Genomic DNA, 20,785 nt, shown 5'->3' on the forward strand with positions numbered 1-20,785 from the left:
GCGCCCTCATTGCAAGGCTGGTCCCGAGGTCGCTCGTTCTGCTCGCCCTTTCTCTCCAGCATGAATAGCAGAGATTACTTTGAACCCTCTTTTTTGACTGTCTGGTTCAGCATGGCAGGACTCTCTTTCACGCAGGGCGACCGACAGCAGTTCATCAAGTTTTCTGTCCCTCAATCTATGCATGACAAGCAAACTGCTTGCTCGAAGATTGAACGTCTTTCACTCGGACCTGATTATCAATCTTCGGGGATTTCAATTCCTCCTCACCCCGACTGGCAGGTCGAGCATGTTTGATTTCCTGTACGAACAAGCTGTCCTGTACAGCAAAACGGACCGATGTACACTTGAGCGGACATGCTGTTCACTCATCAATCCGCATACCCTTGACATATTTTCTTTGGAGCTGACACGAATTCTATCAATCCCAACTTCAACCTCCCAATCTGGCAACCTCCAATACTTCGATGACCAGCCCAAACCGAGACCAGGCCCCAGGCTGAATCAAAGGCGCATTTCCTTCTTCAACCCCCAATTCTGTCATTTCCACATGCTGTCATTTCTGGCAACATGCTCCTTCCTATGGGATCTCGTTGCATATATCCATGTGCATTCGCCCCCACCTTATACAAGTGAAAACTGAACACCCTAGAGCCTAGGTTGACGTTGGATCACCTATATTGCATGTTTTCATTTTGATGTAGACTCCAGGGTGTTCGGTTTTCCCTCGTATAAGGTGCCCCTGTCTTGAACTTACACAGGGCACGGAACCAGGTCAGTGAAGCTCGTGGCGCGGTGATGTCGAATTACCGGGAATAAACCCGCAAGCACGTCCACCTGCCGAAATCTGGGGGCGAGATATGTAGAACGAACAGGCAGGTGCGAGTATATTCAGCGGCCTACAACAGCATATAACTTGCAGATTACAACTTCTAAGAACAATGTAGGCTTCTAACGTATGTACTTGTTCTCCCGATATGTAGCTATGCGGTTAGCGTTGCCTCAGATGAAGTGGTGGTTTTCCATTCATTGCGAGGCTAACGCAGGAGGCCGAGACTCAACAATGCACCCGCGTGCCCGCAGTCCGTGGAGGCATCATGCGCCCAACGTGCAGGTCGTACAATCTGTGTCGCCCCCATCCAGGACTCCGGAATTGGTATATGGTTTGATTGCGAAAGCTAACATTGGGCTAGCTGGCGCTGCAATGATCCGTTGCGAACCGGTGAACTAAATGTTTCAGATCTTCTAAACACGCCGTCAACAAGAACGCCACAGATTCCGATCCGAGCCCGAACAGCAATGCACCGCGCAGCCTGTGTGCCCAATCAGCGAAGCAAATACGCATGGCTGATCGCCGGATGTAGTCGCGGTCGATCGGCCCTACAACGACCCCAAATGATGACAGGGGCGACAAAAGATCCGCCCCTACTTGTGCTGTATTAATATGTGATCTTTCGGAAATCTGACGGCCTTCAACTTCTGTCGTTCACTTTCCCGTCGCTCTTTACGTTCTCTATCGAAGATGTTGCTTTCCGCATCTTCCGTTGTGTTGGCATTGTACTCTTCTTGCGCAATCGCGCTGTCCGCTCCTTCCAACAACGGCTATGTCCATGGATCCTCCAACCTACACTTCGCGCCCCGCCACGCCCATCCCCACGCAAGACCTCGCCAATCTATAGATCAGGATACGTCATGTGCTCCATACTGGATGGAAAGTATCAAACACCAGGGCATTGCTAGCTACAATCCGAACCCTGGCAACTACACCGTCTTCCGGAATGTCAAGTCTTTTGGCGCAGTCGGCGATGGAGTCCATGATGATACTGCCGCTATCCAGAGAGCGATCTCATATGGTGGCAGATGTGCGCCTGGAACTTGCGGGAGTTCTACTAATCAGCCTGCTGTTGTGTACTTTCCAGGTGGTACATACAAGATCTCGAGTGCTATCATCGACTATTACTATACTCAGGTATGAACACCTCTAGTGCAATCAAGATGGGATCACCAAAGTCAGCCAAGTAAAAAAAGGAAGCGTACCCTAGAAGTTACACTGACTTTTGACTCATCTACATACAGATGAAGATGTGGTGCATACTTGTAGGGTACATGCAACATGTCGGATTTTACTTGGGATCGGGCACTTTTGTGAAAGGTGTGGAACGTTGCGACTGACTCATTAAAGATCATCGGAAACCCAAACTGTCTTCCTACCATCCAGGCTGCGTCCAACTTCTCCGGCTCAAGTTTCGGCCTGATCGACGGCTCTCTATACGGCGACAATGGACTTGGTTTCGGTCCTACGGTCACCTTCTTCCGCCAGATTCGGAACCTCATCATTGACACAACAAAAATGTCGGCTAAGGATTCACCCACCGGAATCCATTGGCCAACTGCACAGGCGACGAGTATCCAGAACGTGATTTTCAACATGAATGCCGAAAACGGAACGCAACACCAGGGTCTCTTCGTTGAAGCGGGATCCGGTGGTTTCATGACAGATCTCGTCTTCAACGGTGGAAACAAGGGATTCATCGTCGGAAACCAGCAATTCACCACTCGCAACATCACGTTCAACCATGTCACCACCGCTATCGAGCAGCTCTGGGATTGGGGCTGGACGTACAAGTCTGTCTCTATCAACAACTGCCAGGTTGGACTCAATATGACCAACGGTGGTCCTTCTGCAGTCAATGTGGGGTCAATCACCTTCTTTGACAGCGAGATCACAAACACCCCGATTGGTATCGTTACCTCCAGGACCAAGAACTCCGAGCCTGCTGCTGCCGGATCCCTTTACTTGGAGAACATCAAACTCGACAATGTCCGTACGGCTGTAGCTGGACCCAACGGAACGTACCTAGCAGGATCTTCTGGTGCTTCGACTATCGAAGCTTGGGCTGATGGTCACCGATATCTGCCTCAAGGTCCCGTAGAGGTGCGCGGCGCTATTGACCCAACCAAGCGCCCAACAGAACTGTTGGGTGCGGATGGCAAATACTACGAGCGCTCGAAGCCTCAGTATGGCGATGTCCCACTGTCGCAGTTCCTCAGCGCTCGTGATCTTGGTGCCACTGGAGACGGTCGAACCGACGACACCGATGCTCTCAACGCCGCGATCCTCCAAGCCAACGCCGAGGGAAAGATCCTCTTCATCGACGCCGGCTACTATTTGGTCACCTCTACAATTTACATCCCACCCGGTGCCACCATCATTGGAGAAGCCCTTGCCTCTGTGATTCTTTCCTCCGGCGCCTACTTCAACGACATGGCCAACCCCAAGCCAGTCGTCCAAATCGCCCGACCAGGCGAACAGGGCCGAGTGGAGTTGTCCGATCTCTTCGTCAGCACAAAGGGCGCGCAGGCTGGTGCCATTCTGATTGAGTACAATCTTGGTACCTATACCGACGAGCCTGCTGGTCTTTGGGATGTGCATGCGCGTATCGGAGGATTCGTGGGATCAGACCAGCAAGTCAAGCAGTGTGGAACAACGCCTAACATTACGACCACTGCCGCGAATCTGAAGGAGGAATGCATTGTATCCTACATGACTATGCATCTCACCAAGTTCAGTGCAGGCCTGTACATGGAGAACAACTGGCTGTGGACTTCTGACCATGACCTCGACGGCGACGGCCAGCTCACGCTCTATGCTGGCCGTGGTCTGCTGGTTGAGAGTATCAACGGGAGGATATGGCTGTGAGTTTTCCAACCTTTGTAGTTTCGCCAACAGTCACTAATGCTATCACAGGACCGGCACCGCAGTCGAGCACCACGTTCTCTACGAATATCAATTCGTCGACACAAAGAACGTCTTCATGGGCCAGATCCAAACGGAGACAGCCTACTACCAGCCCAACCCCGATGCCACTCTCCCTTTCCCAAACAACCCAGCGCTGTCTGACCCAGTCTTCACACACAAGCCTCTGAATGGAACGAACTCTACATCCACCAGCACAGCATCCGGTTGGGGTCTGCGCATCCTCCGCAGCAACAACATTCTCGGCTACGGAATAGGCCTGTACTCTTTCTTCAACAACTACTCGACGAACTGCTCGCGGGTTACCGAAGACGAGAAGTGCCAGTCGACCATTCTGTCGATTGAAGGGGGCCGCAACACGTATGACATCAATCTCTACAACGTGAACACTGTGGGTAGCACTGAGGTTATCACGCGCGACGGCGTAGAGTTGGCGGACAACAAGGACAACAACAGTACCTTTGCAGACACCGTCAACGTGTTCAGAATCGGTAGTCTGGGTCTCGATCTAGATATTTCGTTGTAGATTAGATTGTATCAAGTGTCCTCTGGTTCGGTCGATTTTTTTGGTTTTTCAACAGCAACCACGGTACCATCTCAACCACAAGTTCGGTACATCATGTGCTCTTTGCCGCTGCCTTGTGGATGGTCGGAGTATAAATTTCGCCTTTTGGATTGTACTTAGTGGGGCTTTTCCTGTATACAAATTTTTCCACCCCTTAACTCCACCACCACATGACCAATCTTTTCCAAACTTCATATTCACACCAATTCCTCATCTTCTCATCCAATCAACGTCCGATATGGTCTAGTGGCTAGGATTTGCCGCTCTCATCTGCAGAGTCAGTTCACTGTTCAGTGCCGGCAAGGCCCGGGTTCGGTAAGCTTCTGCGATTACCCCTCAGTTCGATCTCCTCTAACAACAATTCAGATTCCCGGTGTCGGAATATCACCTTCTTTTTGCTCTCTGCAGACTGTAGAACATGGCGCAAGAGTGATAGAAGCATTTTTTTTGCGTTTTGCTAGAGGGCCAAAATCTTTCTCTTTGGCGGGGTTCGAAGATCGAGGTTCCAGCGCAGGACTGTTATGAAGCCACATCAGGTCAGAGAGCGTCTTCCTGAGCATAGACAGTGTCTCTTATTACATCTTTAGCCTCTAAGGGAACGTCGTAGTCAAGGTACATCATACTCACTTCGAATTATCAACACAACCTTGGTCAGTATACGTGATGGGCATGTACTAGGTCAACGCAAGGAATGACAGCATTCAGGTTACGTTCAGAAGAAAAATACTGCATTCGATAGTGTACAAGAAAGCTGGCTAACCCACACACCAACTCTGAAGCTGCAAGTAACGCCCGCTATGCAATTTTACCATGCGTAGACCCCAAGAGTATATCAGAGTACCAATGTGACGTCCAGAGCAGCGGATCAATGACCTTGTTTAAAGTCGAACAGAAAAGAAAACGCAAACCGCATGTGGATGGCGTCGTGAGACCCAGCTCAGCGTCTACCTCCGCTGCGACCACCCCTGATTTGCTTCATGATATCCACGTTGCTCGAACGACTGCGTGCGTTCTCGTTGAACACAACGTTGCTCTTGGGCGCAATGGTATACGTAGTGGGACCAGACTCCATGCGGGCACGCTGGAATGCCTTGGGGGCTTCGAGCTGCTTCTTTCGGTTGGCTGCGTAGGCGGCAGCTTGGCTGCTGGCAGCGGACCTGTCGGTAGTCTTGATTTGGCTAGGGTTGTTAGCATATATAGCGAAATATGAAGGCGCAGTACATACCTCGGGTCGTAGTCGGCCTGGGCAAACTCCTTCTTGCGGTAGTCGTCTGTCCGCCTAAGGATGGGACGCGTCCAGTCTGTGAAGAGGCGCTCGGCTTGTCGCTTGATGGTCAACTCAGGCTTCTTGCTCTTGATGTAGAACATGATGACCTTGCCGATGCCAGATGCGACAAGCGTGTCCTTGTTGACGGGCAACTTGGCTAATGAGGCCATGAGATCCTTCTGAATGTCGTACGCGGGAAGACTACCGTCGCTTAGGGGCTCCAAGAAGAAGCGCACCGATTCGAGAAGGTTCACTTCGGGGTCCACAATAGTATCTCTGAGTGTGTTCTTGTTCAGGAGAGCGGTGACTTCTGGCAGAAGTTTGAGCTTGTGTCGTGCAGGCTCGTTGCGCTTTCGACCTTCGTTGTCGGCTTCGGCGGCAGCTGCCATACGGCGGCGCATCTCCTCAATCTCTTGGTCGGCCATTTGTTCAAGGTCAATGCCATCCTTCTTGCGGCGGCGATTCGAGCTGGTGCTGACGATGCTGTCGATTTGGGCATTAAGCTGCTTCTTTCGTCCTAAAGTCACAGTTAGTAAATATGAGGGTCTAGGTATGGTCATACGTACGCTCTTCCGGAGTGAGATGCTCGTCTGGATCGCCCTCTGGGCTTGCGGCTCGGACCCTGCCTGCCTTCTTGGACCGCTTGCTTCGCCTGTCACCCTCTGCAATATCACCGTCATCGTCGCCATCCTTGTTCTTCTTGCGGCGAGGCTTTTCAGCCCTCTTTTTCTTCTTCTTTGGCTCTTCACCCTCAGCAGCAGTGCGCTTTCGCTTGTGTACACCAATCTGCTTGACATTGTCTTCGTCGATCGCTTGCGCCGGGCGCTCGTCAATAGCAACATTGTTGATATCGAAATCGCCAAACTGCTCGTCCATTTGGTCATCGTCTAGCGCCTCAGAAAGCACCGACTCGTTGTCTGACAAGCCAGCCTCGATGTCGTCCTGGTCAGGCATCTCGCCGGGCCGGTCCTCTGTCACCTCCATATCTTGATCTGGATCACCGATAGGGGGGTTCGGGGTAGCATTCTCCTCGTCGATTTCGGGGCGCAGCGGATCAGCTGGGTCGTTGCCAGCCGCTGGTAACGGCGACCTCGAATGCGATCGGTTGAACTCAACGTCTTCCATGCTGGCTGTTTGGGCCTGGTTCGTCGAAATCGGGGTATCCGTGAGAAGGCGCGGAGGATGCGAGATCGATTAACAGTGACTTGTCGCGGTAAAGGTGGACCAGGCGCGAACGTCGACCGAGAGATGTCAAGGAAAGTTCAAGGGAGCGCGACGGCCATGACACGCGGTGATACTATTCGCCGAGGCCGGGGCTTGGCAACCATGGAACGGAGGCGCGGCTAGTTCGCGATTGTCAAAGACCGCAGCCGCTCCTCCACCATTGTTCTACAACTCACTCACCTGATCACCAACTTCAGGCCCCCACCATCACGACACCCCCGACGACGTCTCACAGAGTCTGCTCGACGCTGTTTGTCAGCTTCTCAACTGACGAGCCTCATCCTAGACGACACCCAACTAGGCTTCGCCGTCGTCGCAGCACCTGAGTCACTTTGGGTCTTTATTGCGACACTTCCGCAGTCGCGCATCACCGCCTCATTGTTGGCTTGAAGGAGGAAGGGCATACATACAGAAGGAGGATTGCAGTAGCTGGAGGAGAGCGAGTTTGTTACTGCCTAGCTGTACCGGCGCAGTCTTCACACTGCGTCATTTGGCGCGGCCATAGCTAGTATCCAACACAAGCACTGTCATTACGTGTGTTCGTCGAGAGCGAGGAAGCATATCGTCTATCTTGTTCATCTGGCATCGACATCGTCAGCGTTGCGACTCCCCGACCGCGGAGTCAGCCGCTCACCCTGCCCTTTGCGCGCAAGTTTCACGTCTTCTAACACAGCACACATCCCCTCTTGTCTAACCCCAGAACTTCTTGCCCATCATGTCTGTGTCAGCTGCTGAAGTGGCTGCCGACTTTCGGGATGCCCTGCAAGATTTGAGGATGAACAGCAGACCTGAGATTAGCAATCTAACCCTCATCGCCAAAGAAAACACAGAGTATGCGGAAGCCATATCCAACGAGCTCCAGAAGCATATCCAATCGGTACGTCCTGGACGCGTGTAGACTAACAACTCTATCTTCAGTTCAAACTTACTTTATCCACCGGTGACTGACATGGCATAGACTCGCCCCGAATGGAAGCTTCCAGCCCTCTACGTCCTTGACTCGATTGTTAAGAATGTTGGCACGCCATACACGGTCTACATTGGTCGCAACCTTTACAGAACTTTCATGGACGCCTATCTCGTGATGGATCAAAACACACGCAAGAATATGGAAGGCTTGCTGAGGACGTGGAAGATGCCTGTGCCCGAGTCGATGGACCCTCGCCCTGTGTTTCAAGCCGACGTGACACAGGACATCGAGAATGCACTGGCTAAATTCCGCGCAGCTCAGCAACAAATTCGGCCGCAACACGCGCTCCCTCCTCGTCCTCCGTCACTCAATGTCGCCTGGAGAGGTACATCCACACCGCCGCAAACTGGACCACGGTACGCCGCTCCCAATGATCCGCGTGCTCGACCGGTAGGTTTTCCATATAAGTTTCAGACATTTTCGCTAACAAACCTTCCAGTCACAACCCCCGACACCTCAATATTCACCATCACACGCATCCACACCACCTGTATACCAGCAGCATCAGCCGCATGCTCAGCCCATGTCATCGGTGGATCTTGCCGACTTGAAGGTGGAATTGACACAGCTTATTAGCACAACACAGAACATGTTCGCGCACAACCCAGCTGATGCTGCTTTGCGTACAAAACTATCGGCACTCCTGTCCCTCAAGCAGATCCTGGACACACAGACGCTGCCTCCTCAACAACTAGAGGCTGTACGTCAGCAGGTCCGAGCATTAGCACCTCCACCAGCACCAACACCAACCTTTGCTCCTTCTACGCCAGTGTACCCACCACAACAGGCAATGCCCCAAGGCTATCCGCCTAACTTTTCTCCGATGGGTGCACCCCCGAGCAGCGCTCCGCCGAATGTCGCGCAACTTTTGGCAGGCTTTCGACCACCACCACAGTCGACTCCGCAACCCGCACCAACCCCGAATCCACCTGCCCTGAACTTGGCAGAGCTACTCAAACGTGTATCTTCCCCAGCACAACCAAACTCAGTACCTGCCCCAGCCCCCTTTCAGATGCCATTCCAAGGCTTCCCTCCCCCAGTCTCGACTCCAGTACCGGCACCTCAGGTTCAACCGCCCAGTCAGTCCGCGACACCCACTGCCAATCTCGCTGCTCTGCTTGCGCAGTTCAGCAAACCTGGTGCCGTGCCGCCCTCAATGCCACCCACGCCTGTACAGAGCACTCCCGTTGCTCAGTTACCACCACAACCTGTAGCTGCGGCTCCAGCCCTTGGATCCGCCGAGTGGCTTCTGAAAGCTCTGGGTGGTGTACCTGGTGGTATACCTGCAAACCCAACGCCGATTCAATCCCAGCCGACCACGCAACAACCACTTGCGCCGGGTAGCTTGATGGAACAGATCGAGCTCACCACGGCATCAATGAAGAAGCCTCGTCTTCACCTCATCTCCCGCCTTTACGAAGCCAAGCCCAACATCTGCGCCACATGTGGCCGTCGCTTTGAGAGCACACCCGAAGGCAAAGAGAAGAAAGCACGCCATATGGACTGGCATTTCAAAGTCAAGGACCCAGATGCCGCCAAGCGAGGTGTACACCGCAGCTGGTACATTCCCGAAAAGGAGTGGATTGAGTACCGCGAAGTCGACGAGACAGCCCCCAACCAGTCCAACGACGGTTCCTCTGGTACGGGTGGTGCTAAACCGAAGAAACAGGCCAAAGATCGCTACGTGAGCGTACCACAAGACGTCACACTACAGCAGGCACCGTGCCCCATCTGCCAGGACAAATTCGAGACGCAGTGGAATGTGGAGGCCAACGACTTTGTATGGATGGATGCCATAAGCGTGGGTGGTAAGATATACCATGCTACTTGTTTTGAGGAGGTTTATGGCAAGGGTGTTGGTATTGAGGCGCCAGGCACGCCTGACTCGGTACTTGGAAAGAGGAAGGCAGATCTTGGTGTTAATGGGGAGGGAAAGAAGGTTAGGGCTTATTAGGCATCAGTGTCTACTCTAAGCCGTTGATGCTTGGCCATTCTTCAGAAAAGGCAACGATGGTCGGCTTTTGCAGCATAGCGTGGCTTTGAGCGATTTCCATTTGTCAACTGGTTCAGAGGCCTACATGCAAACATCTGCGTGTGTTCGGTCAAGGCAAAGTGGGTTGTAGTGCATAGCCTCACCTGTCATTAAATCTCAACTATTTTGTACATTTTGACGCGGCCACATAATATTTGGGCTTCTACGTAGATTCCATTGACGGTAATCAATGGTAGCAATCACATAATTCAATACATGGATGTCTCCTACTCGACTCGTATGTTCTATCTATGTACAAGTCCACGTCCCAACTTTCTACACCCACTCCTTCGGACTCTTGAGGACCTCGATTAACCGTTCCTCCCTGCTACCCTTTGCAGGTTCATGCATATACTGCCACCTTGCCGTAAGGGGCAGACTCATGAGAATACTCTCAACCCGCGCACCAGGTGTGTTCAGACCAAAAGCCGTTCCACGGTCGTGCACAAGGTTGAACTCGACATAGCGTCCTCTACGGATCTGCTGCCACTGCTTCATCTCGTCCGTGTAGGGCATATCCTTCCGCCTGTTAATGATGGGCAGGTAGGAAGGCAGGAAAGCGGACAAGCAGTCCTGAATGAATGAGAATAACTGTTCTTGGTCCTTCTCCGTCTCGTCGAGGTCGTCGAAGAAGATGCCGCCTACACCTCGTGTTTCACCCCGGTGCTTGTTGCTGAAGTATTCGTCGCACCACTTCTTAAACCTCGGGTAGTATGCCTTGTCGTGCTTATCGCACGCTTGCTTGATAGCGCCGTGGAAGTGTATCGCGTCTTCATCGTAGAGGTAAGAGGGTGTGAGATCGCAACCGCCGCCGTACCACCATGCGTTTGTGTTTCCCAGCTCGTCGGCGGTCTCGAAGTAACGATAGTTGAGGTGCACGGTCGGTGCGTTGGGGTTGTGGGGGTGAAGGACCATGGATAGGCCTGCGGCGAAGAACTCGAGCGAATCGACGTTGGGGTCAAGAGCTTTGTGATTGGCGCGCATCTTCTGTATGGCGGCTTTAGGCAAGCGCCCGTATACGACTGAGGTGTTCACGCCTCCCTTCTCGAACACGTTGCCGTCTTGCAAGATACAAGTGATGCCACCACCGCCTTCTGGTCGCTGCCATGTGTCGATCTTGAACTTGGTGCCGTCGACCTTTTCCAGCTCAGCCACAATTTCCTTCTGGTTCTGCTTTATGAACTGCTCCATTCGGAGGCGCATGGGTGATTGCTCCGAGACGCCATTCTCACGCTTGAGCAGGGCGTCCTTCTCGGCGATGGAGGGTGCTTCGGTCTTGATCGTGTCGTCCGTCCACTGTGACATGGTCAATAAGGTTCAAAGCAATATTCAGGGTCTCTGTGTACCATGGAGTAGACCAAGGCCCCAATGAAGGGTACAAATAGCAACCGTATCCTGTTCGGCCATTTGCTCGGTGGAGGATTACGCCATTCTTCCAAAGGATCCGGCTTCTCCGGTTTCTTACCTGAGGGTAGGTCTAGGCGGCGTCTTGGTGAAGCGTGTAATTGTCTATTGCAGATGTGATACGGCCGTAGTGTTGGTTGCGGCGCATGGCTGTGGGGGAGCTCGAGAGCTCTTGAGATGCGGAGGGAAGATTGGAATGGACGCATGGCGGGCGTGTGGAATCTTGAGAAGACGTTCACCGCGTGGAAATCATTGGAGGTGTGTGATAGTCGCGAATTGATTTATGTCAAGTCTGTGGGAGAAAGTCTGTGGTTTGGAAAGTTGTCGTGCATCACACCACGGTGGGCGCATCATCAGTGGAGCTCCTCGGTACTCCTACTAGCGGTATCGGTACCTGCATCATGCAAATGCGGCAAACTTGCCATTACAGACAACGAAAGTGAGGACGCGCGAAAGCGCTTACTTTGAGTTGTATTAGTTTCGGCTCTTGACGGGTTGAGTGCTTAGAGACACCCGTGCACCTATCTGTAGACGCGCAGCATGCGGTAGCGAGGGTTCGTTGGCGGTACTCGCTAGGTAGGGTGCGCACTGCTACCCAGTATCATGACGGGCATCTCACGGTGCATGGGAAGTACTCGTTCGCGCGGTCATAGAAGGCGTCTGAAGAGATAGCTACGTTGCTATGAGCGGTAAGGTGGTCGGACGCGCTACATGCCTGCCAACGCGCGTGTCCAACGCGTCGACTTCGAACGATGGAATGATGCAGCCTACGTCAAGTTCAAGATAGCGTCACGGCGCATGGCTACAGTGGCGGTGCTCAAGTCGATGGATGACTCAACCTTGAATGCGTCCGGGAGACCCAGGTCATGGGAGCTTAGCAAGTGACTTGGTGGGCGAAGCGGTCAGCACAGCCATAGACGAGGACCAAGTCGCTCTTCACGGGTGAAAAGGGCTGCATTCGCATGACGAAAGAGGGCTGATTGCACTGTCTCTGATTTCCAGAGAGCACTTGGCTGGCGCGTGAAGCGTTGGTCGTCTGTTGCATAGGGCATGTGCATGGATGGTGACTGACTTGGGCGTTGGTTAGGTAAGGCTGGAAGTGATTCGCCCCGCTCTGCTGCCTGCCCTTAAACTCCCACACCGCCCGCACCCTCAGCGTCCTACATCTCCACCCGCACCACTGACAAAACTCCCGCCTGCTCACTCTACACACTCACATACACTACCCATCACTCTTACACATATCCAAGATGCGTTCCAAGTTCAAGGACGAGCACCCGTTCGAGAAGCGCAAGGCCGAGGCGGAGCGCATTCGCCAGAAGTACAACGACCGCATTCCCGTACGTTTGCCTCCTGCCTGTTCATCTCCCTCACTACGACAGCAGCTAACAAGGCGCAGGTCATCTGCGAGAAGGTCGAGAAGTCGGACATCGCGACCATCGACAAGAAGAAGTACCTGGTACCCGCCGACCTGACCGTCGGACAGTTCGTCTACGTGATCCGTAAGCGCATCAAGCTGTCACCTGAGAAGGCCATCTTCATCTTCGTTGATGAGGTTCTGCCGCCTACCGCCGCTCTCATGAGCTCGATATATGAGGAGCACAAGGATGAGGATGGCTTCCTGTACATTACGTACGTAATCCCTTCGCCGCGCAACGCGATGCAGCTGCTAACAACCTTATAGGTACTCCGGCGAGAACACATTCGGCGAGGCTATCTAGGGAGCTCACTCCATCCCGCATCCCCTTATCTATCGGTTATCAAGGCCGCGGCGAACTCACAGGCGTTATCGGATCACGGGTTTCTTCATTATTTCATGGCAACACTACACGGGCTGGGTGATGGATCGGTATTCTTGATCAGCGATTTGGTGCGACGGCAGACTCCTCGGCACTCAGCACTAGGCAAACATCATCTGAGAATGAGGCGGATCAAGCACAATACAGCAAGAATGCATTCCGCTGGAGATGGAGCTCCACGGACATGACGAGTGGCGGTCGGACAGATTGGCTTTCTCTTTTGCGCTGTACCTGTAGCTTGATCATCACATTTCAGCCCAAATGCACCAGACTTAATCCACGACGACTATCTTCACATGACCCTATCTGTGACGTCTCGCATGTATCCCGTGAAGCGCTATCTGTACCTGACAAGGTAGCGTGACTTGCGGCTCCTCCGGGCTGAAACCCATGACGCCATCACCCGCCTCACCAGACGCCTAATCGCCTCCATACAACCAGCAGCATGCAGACTGGATGCACAACATGGATAATCAAAGCGACGTGAACTGTTCTAGCACCTTCTGAAACAATGACATGCTTTCCAAGCGGCTTTTGACGCGTGCTTGCCCAAGTAGTCCGCATGGCGCGACCGCGGGCGTGGGGAAGCTCCAGCTGGCGGCAGGCACGGACCACAGTAAATGCAGGTGCAGTGGATCTTTGATGAACGCCATCTGAGAAGTTGATCGAGACTGACGTGAATTTCTGTCCTTGCCAACTTGTACCTGCAGAACCATCGCAGTTGCCTGAACAACCCATTACTTGTTCGCAATCGGATCACTTCCGGAAGACTATTCTGAGACCCCGCAGTTATGGCGGCCCAGTACATCATATCGAAGTGAGCCTTCCCCTCTCGTCGACCTTGGACTTGGAGACTAACAAGTCGCGCAGAAGTCTCGACCCTCTTTTCGCCATATCCATCGGTCTCGCTGCTGCCTTCACACGGATAAATCGCGAGGAGAAAGAGAAGGGTCGGAGCTCACAGGAGAGCATAGACGTGCTGAAGAGGAGATGGAATCTGGCATGGCAGGGGAACGAAGCGGAGAAGAAGGCTTGAGTTCGAAGAGACAAGATGGAATAGAAAGATGTGGGACGAGAAGGTCATAGGGAGATGCAAACGCAAGACATACGAAGTTGCATGCGGTGCACTTCCACCAAGGACGAATACTACGATACCCCACTACGCAATGGACAAGAGGAGGAAAGTTGGTTCAATAAGAGCTGTCTCACTACACAGAGGGCAGGCACCTCCTCGATACGCCATCCATAAGACATGCTCGATAGTCATCATCTTCTGTCTGGTCGTACCCAGCTTGTCAACAGGCGTAAAGATCAAGTGACAGCTCATCCCAGAGGCTGCGGGAGATAGGATGTACGGCGCAGCATGCAAAGAGTAACCATCTTGTTCTCTGTGCAATACTAATCAAACTCGCTCTGGCGATGCGAAAGCTGTAAGAAATGTCACAGGCTTCATGGAAATATGCTGAAAGTCCTCTCGAATATGCTTTTTCTGATGTACAGTTGCCAAAAGTCGAGTTCATCTTTTCACTTGCAGCTAGGCCTGTTCCAAATACCCACATCTGTTTGAATCTTCCTTCCGACACGAATATCACCACCACAGCCAAATCTCCTAGAAGATAAGCTTCCATGCCGCCTCGGCCGTGAGTCCCAGAAGCGCAACCGAACTCGCAGCAAAGACTGGAAAGCGCAGGGAGACGTTGTTCGTCGAAACATGAATAACGCTGTGTACAAATCTCAGCCCGACATAAGCCCACGCCAAACCAACGGTCCTCTTGTCCTTTACATCCAAAAGGCTCAGTCCCAGCAACACGGCGTAGAACTGAGTGGGTTGTTCGAGTAAGTTGTTGAAGTTGTCCGCAGGCCACTTGACGAAGGCCGGTAGCTTTTCGTCTTTTTGCTTCTTGACGGTTGCCGGGTCGAAGCTGATGTCGTATTGGGAGAGGGCTGGGATTCTTCGTTTGTAGAGAAGAGCTTCCATGGCAAAGGTCCAGATGTTGAGCCCGACGAGTGGGCCGAGGAGGGGTTTGTTGGCGAGAAGGGCGGACATGGTGCCGTAGATATGGTGGTGGTTTGAGCTGTGAAGACGGGTGCAATTGCTGGGGTTTGAATGGAGATTGTAGAGGAATGAAGACAGAATTGGGTGAATTAGCTAAGCTTTGAGAAGAAGCTTGTACCTGAATGCTACGTATTTAAGCATTTATTTCCTCTCTGTACAGCTCATCTATCAAGGTGATCGGTCGAACTTCGGCCTGATTATAAACTCGATGGCTGACAAACTTCACCATTGATATACGAAACGACTCCACTGAAAATTTTATCTGATGTCCACTTTCTTGTTACTTTAGGCTATTCAAATCTGGTATGATTGGAGATTGATGGTCATAAACCGTAGACGGCTCGCTTGCCTATCTAGCGGTTTGACCTGATCCTGTTCAGGCACCGCGTCTGTGCAAACCTCTATTCTCTCTCCACCACAAGTCCGCCCTCATCTTGCACTTCCAATCGTTCCCGAAGAACTGACCAATGGTTAGGTTACATGCTTTCTCCGTCGCAACAAAGACATCCTTATCAGTGCCTGGACGACGCTCATGGACGCTGCACTCCACGAAGCTGATTCTGATGAGAAGTGCCGCCTGTACTTCGACGTTCTAAAGATGGCCCATCTGGGCAGTATCGCATGGGACCTGATATGAGTGAGAAAGACTCCGCCATGAGAGTGGCGGGCAGGCCAAAAAGTATCTTGGATAATCAGTTGTACGATAAGAACCAGTTCCGACAGTCAGTTCGCTAAGGCACCGGGAGTGGGTGACTCTATTGGCGACACACTTGGGCGGATACAGCTCTTCTCTCGGTTTTTGTCTACGCGGCCACTGGAAGAGCTGTAGGCATCATTACCTTTTGCTTGACCGCATCAAGTCTAAGCGGACTCAAAGACGGTTCCTGGACGCTTACTTCATTAATCCTCCGAAGCTACGAAAGAACGCAACAGCGACGAATGGGACTCGTTGCCGCAAAGACATCCCCCTCAGCCCAACGCTGGTTGGTCGGGGTCCAGGGTGAGTGAAAGCATGTTAACGTGTGCCAGACAGTCGGTGTACTGACATGAAATCCACGCATTCTAGCTCACTTTTGGAAGGCTCCTAAGTTCGTACTGTGGTATCCCGATTCCCCGAGTGGGGGTTCGGGATCGTCCTGATTGGCCCGATGGTCCTGCCTAGCGGGTTTTGACGAATAGGAAGTCATGGCGGAAGTGGCGATATCTCCAACCTCCAGGAGAGTATCACCGCGCCGCGGTAAGGGATTCCTGCCACATGGGAATGGCTGGTTGTACATGACGCTACGAGTCATGGTAAATTCTAGGATCGTGAGCACCTGACCTTACGACGTTACACCGCGGCACCGGGAACATGACGATCATCATTCCTAAGACTTCACCGACACTCAGATACGAAAACGTCAAAGAAGTCTTACATCCGCCGGTTAAGATATCCTTCTAGGTGCCGAACTCTGTCCGTGTGGAACTATATATGCTTGTAACAGTACGACTGGCAGTCAACTCCAACTGAGACGAACATCGCGACTGCGTACCTCAAGATGGATACCTTGGCCAACAACACGCATCCGAAATGGTGGAAAGATCCGGGCATGAAGAAACTCAACTTCTTGCTCCTTTCAAGCTACATAGGCGCCATAACGAATGGCTACATCAGCTCCCTCATCTCCAACCTCATTGCCAACCCCAGATACTTCCAAGACATACAAGGGCTTTCCCATCCGAAGCTGCTCGGACTAGTCACCGCTGCCCAGTCCATGGGATGCATCGCCGCTTTCTTTCCAGCACCATGGCTGTCAGACAAGTACGGTCGCCGCGTAGGAATCATCTTTGGAAACATCGGGATGATAGCCGGCTTTACAGGGCAGATCTTCTGTACGAGATTCGATCAATTTCTCGGCATGCGTATACTCGTCGGCTTTTCTAGTATTTCAAACACGATTTCCTCCTCCGCTCTACTCGTCGAGCTTGCACATCCACGCCAGAGGGCCGTTGCAGGTGCGCTCTTCAACACATGCTACTTCATCGGCTCCATCACCGCGGCTTGGGCCTCTTACGGAGCTTTGAGAATACCGGGTTCGTGGTCATGGAAACTACCGGTAGCCATCCAGCTGTTTTGGTCCCTGGCGCAGCTGAGCTTGATCATGTTCTGTCCCGAGTCGCCTAGGTGGCTTGTACGACACGGACAACAAGAGAAGGCCAAGTCTATCATGATACGATACCATGCCAATGGGCTCGCTGGTGATGAGCTAGTATCTTCCGAGTTCGCGCGCATGTGCGCATCGACGGCGGCTGAGGCTCAGAACAACACTACTGGCTGGCTGGCCTTGCTTGCGACACCGGGCAACCGCAAACGCCTCGTCCTATCTGTGGTCATCGCCGTAGCTACGCAATGGGTCGGAAACGGAATCATCAGCTTCTACTTGGCGCCGGTCCTGCGAACGGTCGGAATCACAAACTCCCTCCACCAACAAGGCATCAACGGCGGGCTTCAAGTCTACGTCTGGCTCTTGGCCTGTGCAGCCGCACTGTTATGCGAAAAGGCGGGTCGACGCCGCCTCTTCTTAACTTCCACGAGCCTAATGTTGGTCTTCATGGTCCTGATAACCATCTGCTCAGCCCTCTACTCAGCCACCGGCTCCGCATCTGCAGGCTACGCCGTCATTGTATTCCTCTTCCTCTTCTTCGGTGGCTACGTCATTGGCCTGACACCCATACCAATCCTCTACGTCAACGAGATCTGGCCTAGTCATCTCCGCACGAAAGGCACAAGCGTATTTTGGGTATCGCAAGCCGTGTCTATCACTTTTAACCAATTCGTGAACCCCGTGGCGATTGACAAGATTGCTTGGAAATACTACTTGGTCTATATTGGTGTCTTGGTCGCGGTTATCAACTTCATCTTCTTCTATGTGCCGGAAACGAAGGGCCTGTCGCTGGAGCAGATTAGTAGTATCTTCGATCCTGTGCAGGATGTTACTGTTGAGCTGTCGGTATCGGATGTTAGGAGGGAAAATGAGGCGTAGAGGATACATGGTGCGAATCTGGGTCCTTCCGGTTCATTTCAGCGTAACGAGGCAACGACAAGAGAGGTGGATGAACGTAGTCAAATCAATAAAAATATAGTTACGGACTACGCGAGCTTATCCAAAAGCCTAGGAGTGGGTCTTCGACAAACCACCAAGCTGACTATAGGCAGTCCAAGTGCGCTGGTCCAGAGGTCCGGGGATCTTTGTCATCTTGTAAGCCTGACGGAGGGTATCCCAAGAGCTTTGATCAGTAGATTCGGAAGTCTTTGACCGTTTCTTCGGTTTCTGCTCCTGACTTTGCACATCAGATGCCTCCTTCTTGCCCTTACTTTCATCTGTCTCCTTAGTGTTTTTCTCCTCGACTTTCTCATCTTCTATCTCATCACTCTTTCTCTTCTCACCCTGATCCCCTTCCTTCTTCCCCTTCCTCCATACGACCCCGACAACGCCAGTTCTTCCAGGTGGCTCATACAGCTCAGCAACTGGCCCTGGTCTGTTGGGCAATCTTTCGTATATCAGAGTCGAGGCCTCAAAATCGGTGCCACCTTGGGTCTCTGGATTATGAGTGAGCGGGTGTATGTCGGTCCCTGGAAAAGGGAAGAGATGGTTATCGTCATTGATAAAGTAGTGTTTTATTGGTGGTGGACTGTCCTTCTTCTGTCTGCCTTTTCGAGGACAGGTTGTCACGCATGCGGTATAATGACCCGCTCGTGTGAGATTACCGGAGTGAATGATCTTGCCAATGAGCTTGTACCGGAGCTGTGAAGACGGAGGACTAACGTGCGCAGTGAGATCGAGCTCATTGGGTATGATGATGGGGTGCGTATTCTTGATCGGCAGGCTTTGGTCATCCTTGTCGAATACTTGGTCTCCATTTTTGTCAAAAGTATTCAGTTCCAGGTTAATCCGAAGATACTCGGGCGCGGCTTCGATCGACTTGAACTTCTTGACATCTCTCGTATGATTGCAGGCTCCGCATGTTACCGGCATATCTTCAACGTCCAGCCATGTCGAATTTACCAGGGCAGTTTGCAGATCAGGATGATTATGGCTATTCTTTGCGATCATGACATTTGAGAAACCAAGGTCTTTGGTGATGTTGTAGTCGTCGATGGAGTGGAGGTGTGTACAACTGCCATGTGTACACCGCATTTCTTCATGCCGTGTCAGAGTGAAGAGGTAGTTGAACTCGTCCAGTCGTTGGTGATTACTGTTGAGAGAGTCAGTGATTTGCACACGGGTGAATAGAAGAGAGTACTTACCCAGGATCAATACTGTCTTTACACGCATTTAGCAGCCTCATCAAGAACTCATCAGAATCTTGCTGGCCAGCAGCGTTTCTCTTGCGCGTAATGCGGTCATTGCGGGACTCGTTGTTAAGCCTTCGATTCATGAAAGCAATCTCTGATTCTCCCTGCGCTTTAGTGAGTCCAGAGGAGCTGGGGGGCTCAGTGGACCAGCGTCTAGCCATGGCGTTCAACGCTTTGACGCTAGGACGTGTGTGGGGAAAATTCATAGAAGGATTGTTTCCATTTTCCCGAGCATTCGACCAGTAGTCCAAGACAAAAGCCTTTACCAAGCAGGCTACGCATTGCTTAATGCTTTCGCCCATCTTAAGGAGCACTTGGTCCTCCGTTTGATTCACCGGTAGATGGCGATTCGGATCGTTTGCGCGACAAGTCCAATCCGCGCCCAGAGCTGCATCGTTATGCTGCTTTATCCAGCTGCAGAACTTTGGAAGATGGACGAGGTTTTGCAAAGCGCTATTCATGTAGCAAGAGTTTCCCGAATTGCCAATGCCGCGGGGCTGCTTGTCGGGACGGCCTTCTGGCCATCTTTTGCTAATTGCATTCGTAATCGCAGGTCTGCGAGGGTTCCTTCCACGTGGCAAGCGAGACCGATGGCTTCGGGGAGGAGGTGCGGGAGGGAGATGTATAGGGGCGGTGGCTGCTTGGCGCCGCGTAATCGGAGGCATGTTGATCTAATGCAGTCGATAACGGTAGATGATGTAGGAATTGATGCGAGATTGCGATAGTCTCATGAAGATTTTTTTTGGATGTGATGACTTCCCGCGCGTCGATAGTTCTTCCATCTCTTTTGAACTATGTTTGCACGGGCGACAATGGGTAGCCTTTCTCTTTGTTCTATTGTCGAGCTGGCCATTGTGGACCTTGTCACCAAACGGGCTTATTGATCCTTGGACAGGATAGCTCAAAGAAAGTGAAAGTGAAAGGCAATATGTGATGGGTGAATGTGACTGGATTGGCTTCCTCGAGATGTTAATCTTGGCTCACTCAACGTTAACTGCTAAATTAGAGATAACCTACATGTATTACGCGTAGTCGCGTTTTAGCTAGTACTTTAGTACTAAGTTTATTAATTAAACTTATTTTAATTTTATTAAATTTAATATTTATACTTATTTTAGTAGTAATTTTTTTATACACTATATACTAGTGCCTTATACCTAATTTTGTAGACTCTATTTAGTAAAAAGATATTAAAAGACGTCTAGCTTCTAGGCTATCTTAGAATAGCTAGAAGATTTTAAGATTTTAAGATATTTAGTGTATATTACTATTAGCACTAATACTTATAAAAGATATAAATAATAATAAATATATTTAATAGAATATAAGCTATTATATAAAATATAAAGGTATAAAATCTTTATATATAGAAAGCTAG

At 51.6% G+C, this 20,785-nt stretch overlaps 9 protein-coding genes across 9 annotated transcripts; 5 read left to right on the forward strand and 4 right to left on the reverse strand.

Annotated features, from left to right (window-relative positions):
- Positions 1–1,705: 1,705 nt before the first annotated feature.
- On the forward strand, positions 1,706–4,280 carry J4E87_009764 (uncharacterized protein; the record flags this gene model as incomplete). The annotated part of the gene is made up of 3 exons (XM_049381338.1): positions 1,706–1,966; positions 2,180–3,693; positions 3,746–4,280. The coding sequence occupies 3 exons, from the start codon at positions 1,706–1,708 to the stop codon at positions 4,278–4,280; spliced, it is 2,310 nt and encodes a 769-aa protein (XP_049229005.1).
- Positions 4,281–5,256: 976 nt separating this feature from the next.
- Positions 5,257–6,711, reverse strand: J4E87_009765 (uncharacterized protein; the record flags this gene model as incomplete). Its single annotated transcript, XM_049381339.1, has 3 exons — positions 5,257–5,497; positions 5,545–6,103; positions 6,153–6,711. The coding sequence occupies 3 exons, from the start codon at positions 6,709–6,711 to the stop codon at positions 5,257–5,259; spliced, it is 1,359 nt and encodes a 452-aa protein (XP_049229006.1).
- Positions 6,712–7,525: 814 nt separating this feature from the next.
- On the forward strand, positions 7,526–9,734 carry J4E87_009766 (uncharacterized protein; the record flags this gene model as incomplete). The annotated part of the gene is made up of 3 exons (XM_049381340.1): positions 7,526–7,687; positions 7,769–8,170; positions 8,220–9,734. The coding sequence occupies 3 exons, from the start codon at positions 7,526–7,528 to the stop codon at positions 9,732–9,734; spliced, it is 2,079 nt and encodes a 692-aa protein (XP_049229007.1).
- A 354-nt stretch (positions 9,735–10,088) lies between these two features.
- On the reverse strand, positions 10,089–11,422 carry HEM13 (Coproporphyrinogen-III oxidase; the record flags this gene model as incomplete). The annotated part of the gene is made up of 2 exons (XM_049381341.1): positions 10,089–11,108; positions 11,159–11,422. The coding sequence occupies 2 exons, from the start codon at positions 11,420–11,422 to the stop codon at positions 10,089–10,091; spliced, it is 1,284 nt and encodes a 427-aa protein (XP_049229008.1).
- A 1,044-nt stretch (positions 11,423–12,466) lies between these two features.
- Positions 12,467–12,937, forward strand: ATG8 (ubiquitin-like protein atg8; the record flags this gene model as incomplete). The annotated part of the gene is made up of 3 exons (XM_049381342.1): positions 12,467–12,556; positions 12,616–12,848; positions 12,901–12,937. The coding sequence occupies 3 exons, from the start codon at positions 12,467–12,469 to the stop codon at positions 12,935–12,937; spliced, it is 360 nt and encodes a 119-aa protein (XP_049229009.1).
- An 869-nt stretch (positions 12,938–13,806) lies between these two features.
- On the forward strand, positions 13,807–14,051 carry J4E87_009769 (uncharacterized protein; the record flags this gene model as incomplete). Its single annotated transcript, XM_049381343.1, has 2 exons — positions 13,807–13,832; positions 13,886–14,051. The coding sequence occupies 2 exons, from the start codon at positions 13,807–13,809 to the stop codon at positions 14,049–14,051; spliced, it is 192 nt and encodes a 63-aa protein (XP_049229010.1).
- Positions 14,052–14,624: 573 nt separating this feature from the next.
- Positions 14,625–15,062, reverse strand: J4E87_009770 (uncharacterized protein; the record flags this gene model as incomplete). Its single annotated transcript, XM_049381344.1, has 1 exon — positions 14,625–15,062. One exon carries the CDS (start codon positions 15,060–15,062, stop codon positions 14,625–14,627), a length of 438 nt encoding a protein of 145 aa, XP_049229011.1.
- Positions 15,063–16,609: 1,547 nt separating this feature from the next.
- Positions 16,610–18,094, forward strand: J4E87_009771 (uncharacterized protein; the record flags this gene model as incomplete). Its single annotated transcript, XM_049381345.1, has 1 exon — positions 16,610–18,094. One exon carries the CDS (start codon positions 16,610–16,612, stop codon positions 18,092–18,094), a length of 1,485 nt encoding a protein of 494 aa, XP_049229012.1.
- A 129-nt stretch (positions 18,095–18,223) lies between these two features.
- J4E87_009772 (uncharacterized protein) lies at positions 18,224–19,568 on the reverse strand (the record flags this gene model as incomplete). The annotated part of the gene is made up of 2 exons (XM_049381346.1): positions 18,224–19,307; positions 19,360–19,568. The coding sequence occupies 2 exons, from the start codon at positions 19,566–19,568 to the stop codon at positions 18,224–18,226; spliced, it is 1,293 nt and encodes a 430-aa protein (XP_049229013.1).
- Between the last annotated feature and the right edge of the window lie 1,217 nt (positions 19,569–20,785).

Source organism: Alternaria ethzedia (assembly GCF_023757985.1).
Source record: "Alternaria ethzedia strain BMP 0044 chromosome Unknown scaffold_38, whole genome shotgun sequence".
Classification (NCBI taxonomy): Eukaryota; Fungi; Ascomycota; class Dothideomycetes; order Pleosporales; family Pleosporaceae; genus Alternaria; species Alternaria ethzedia.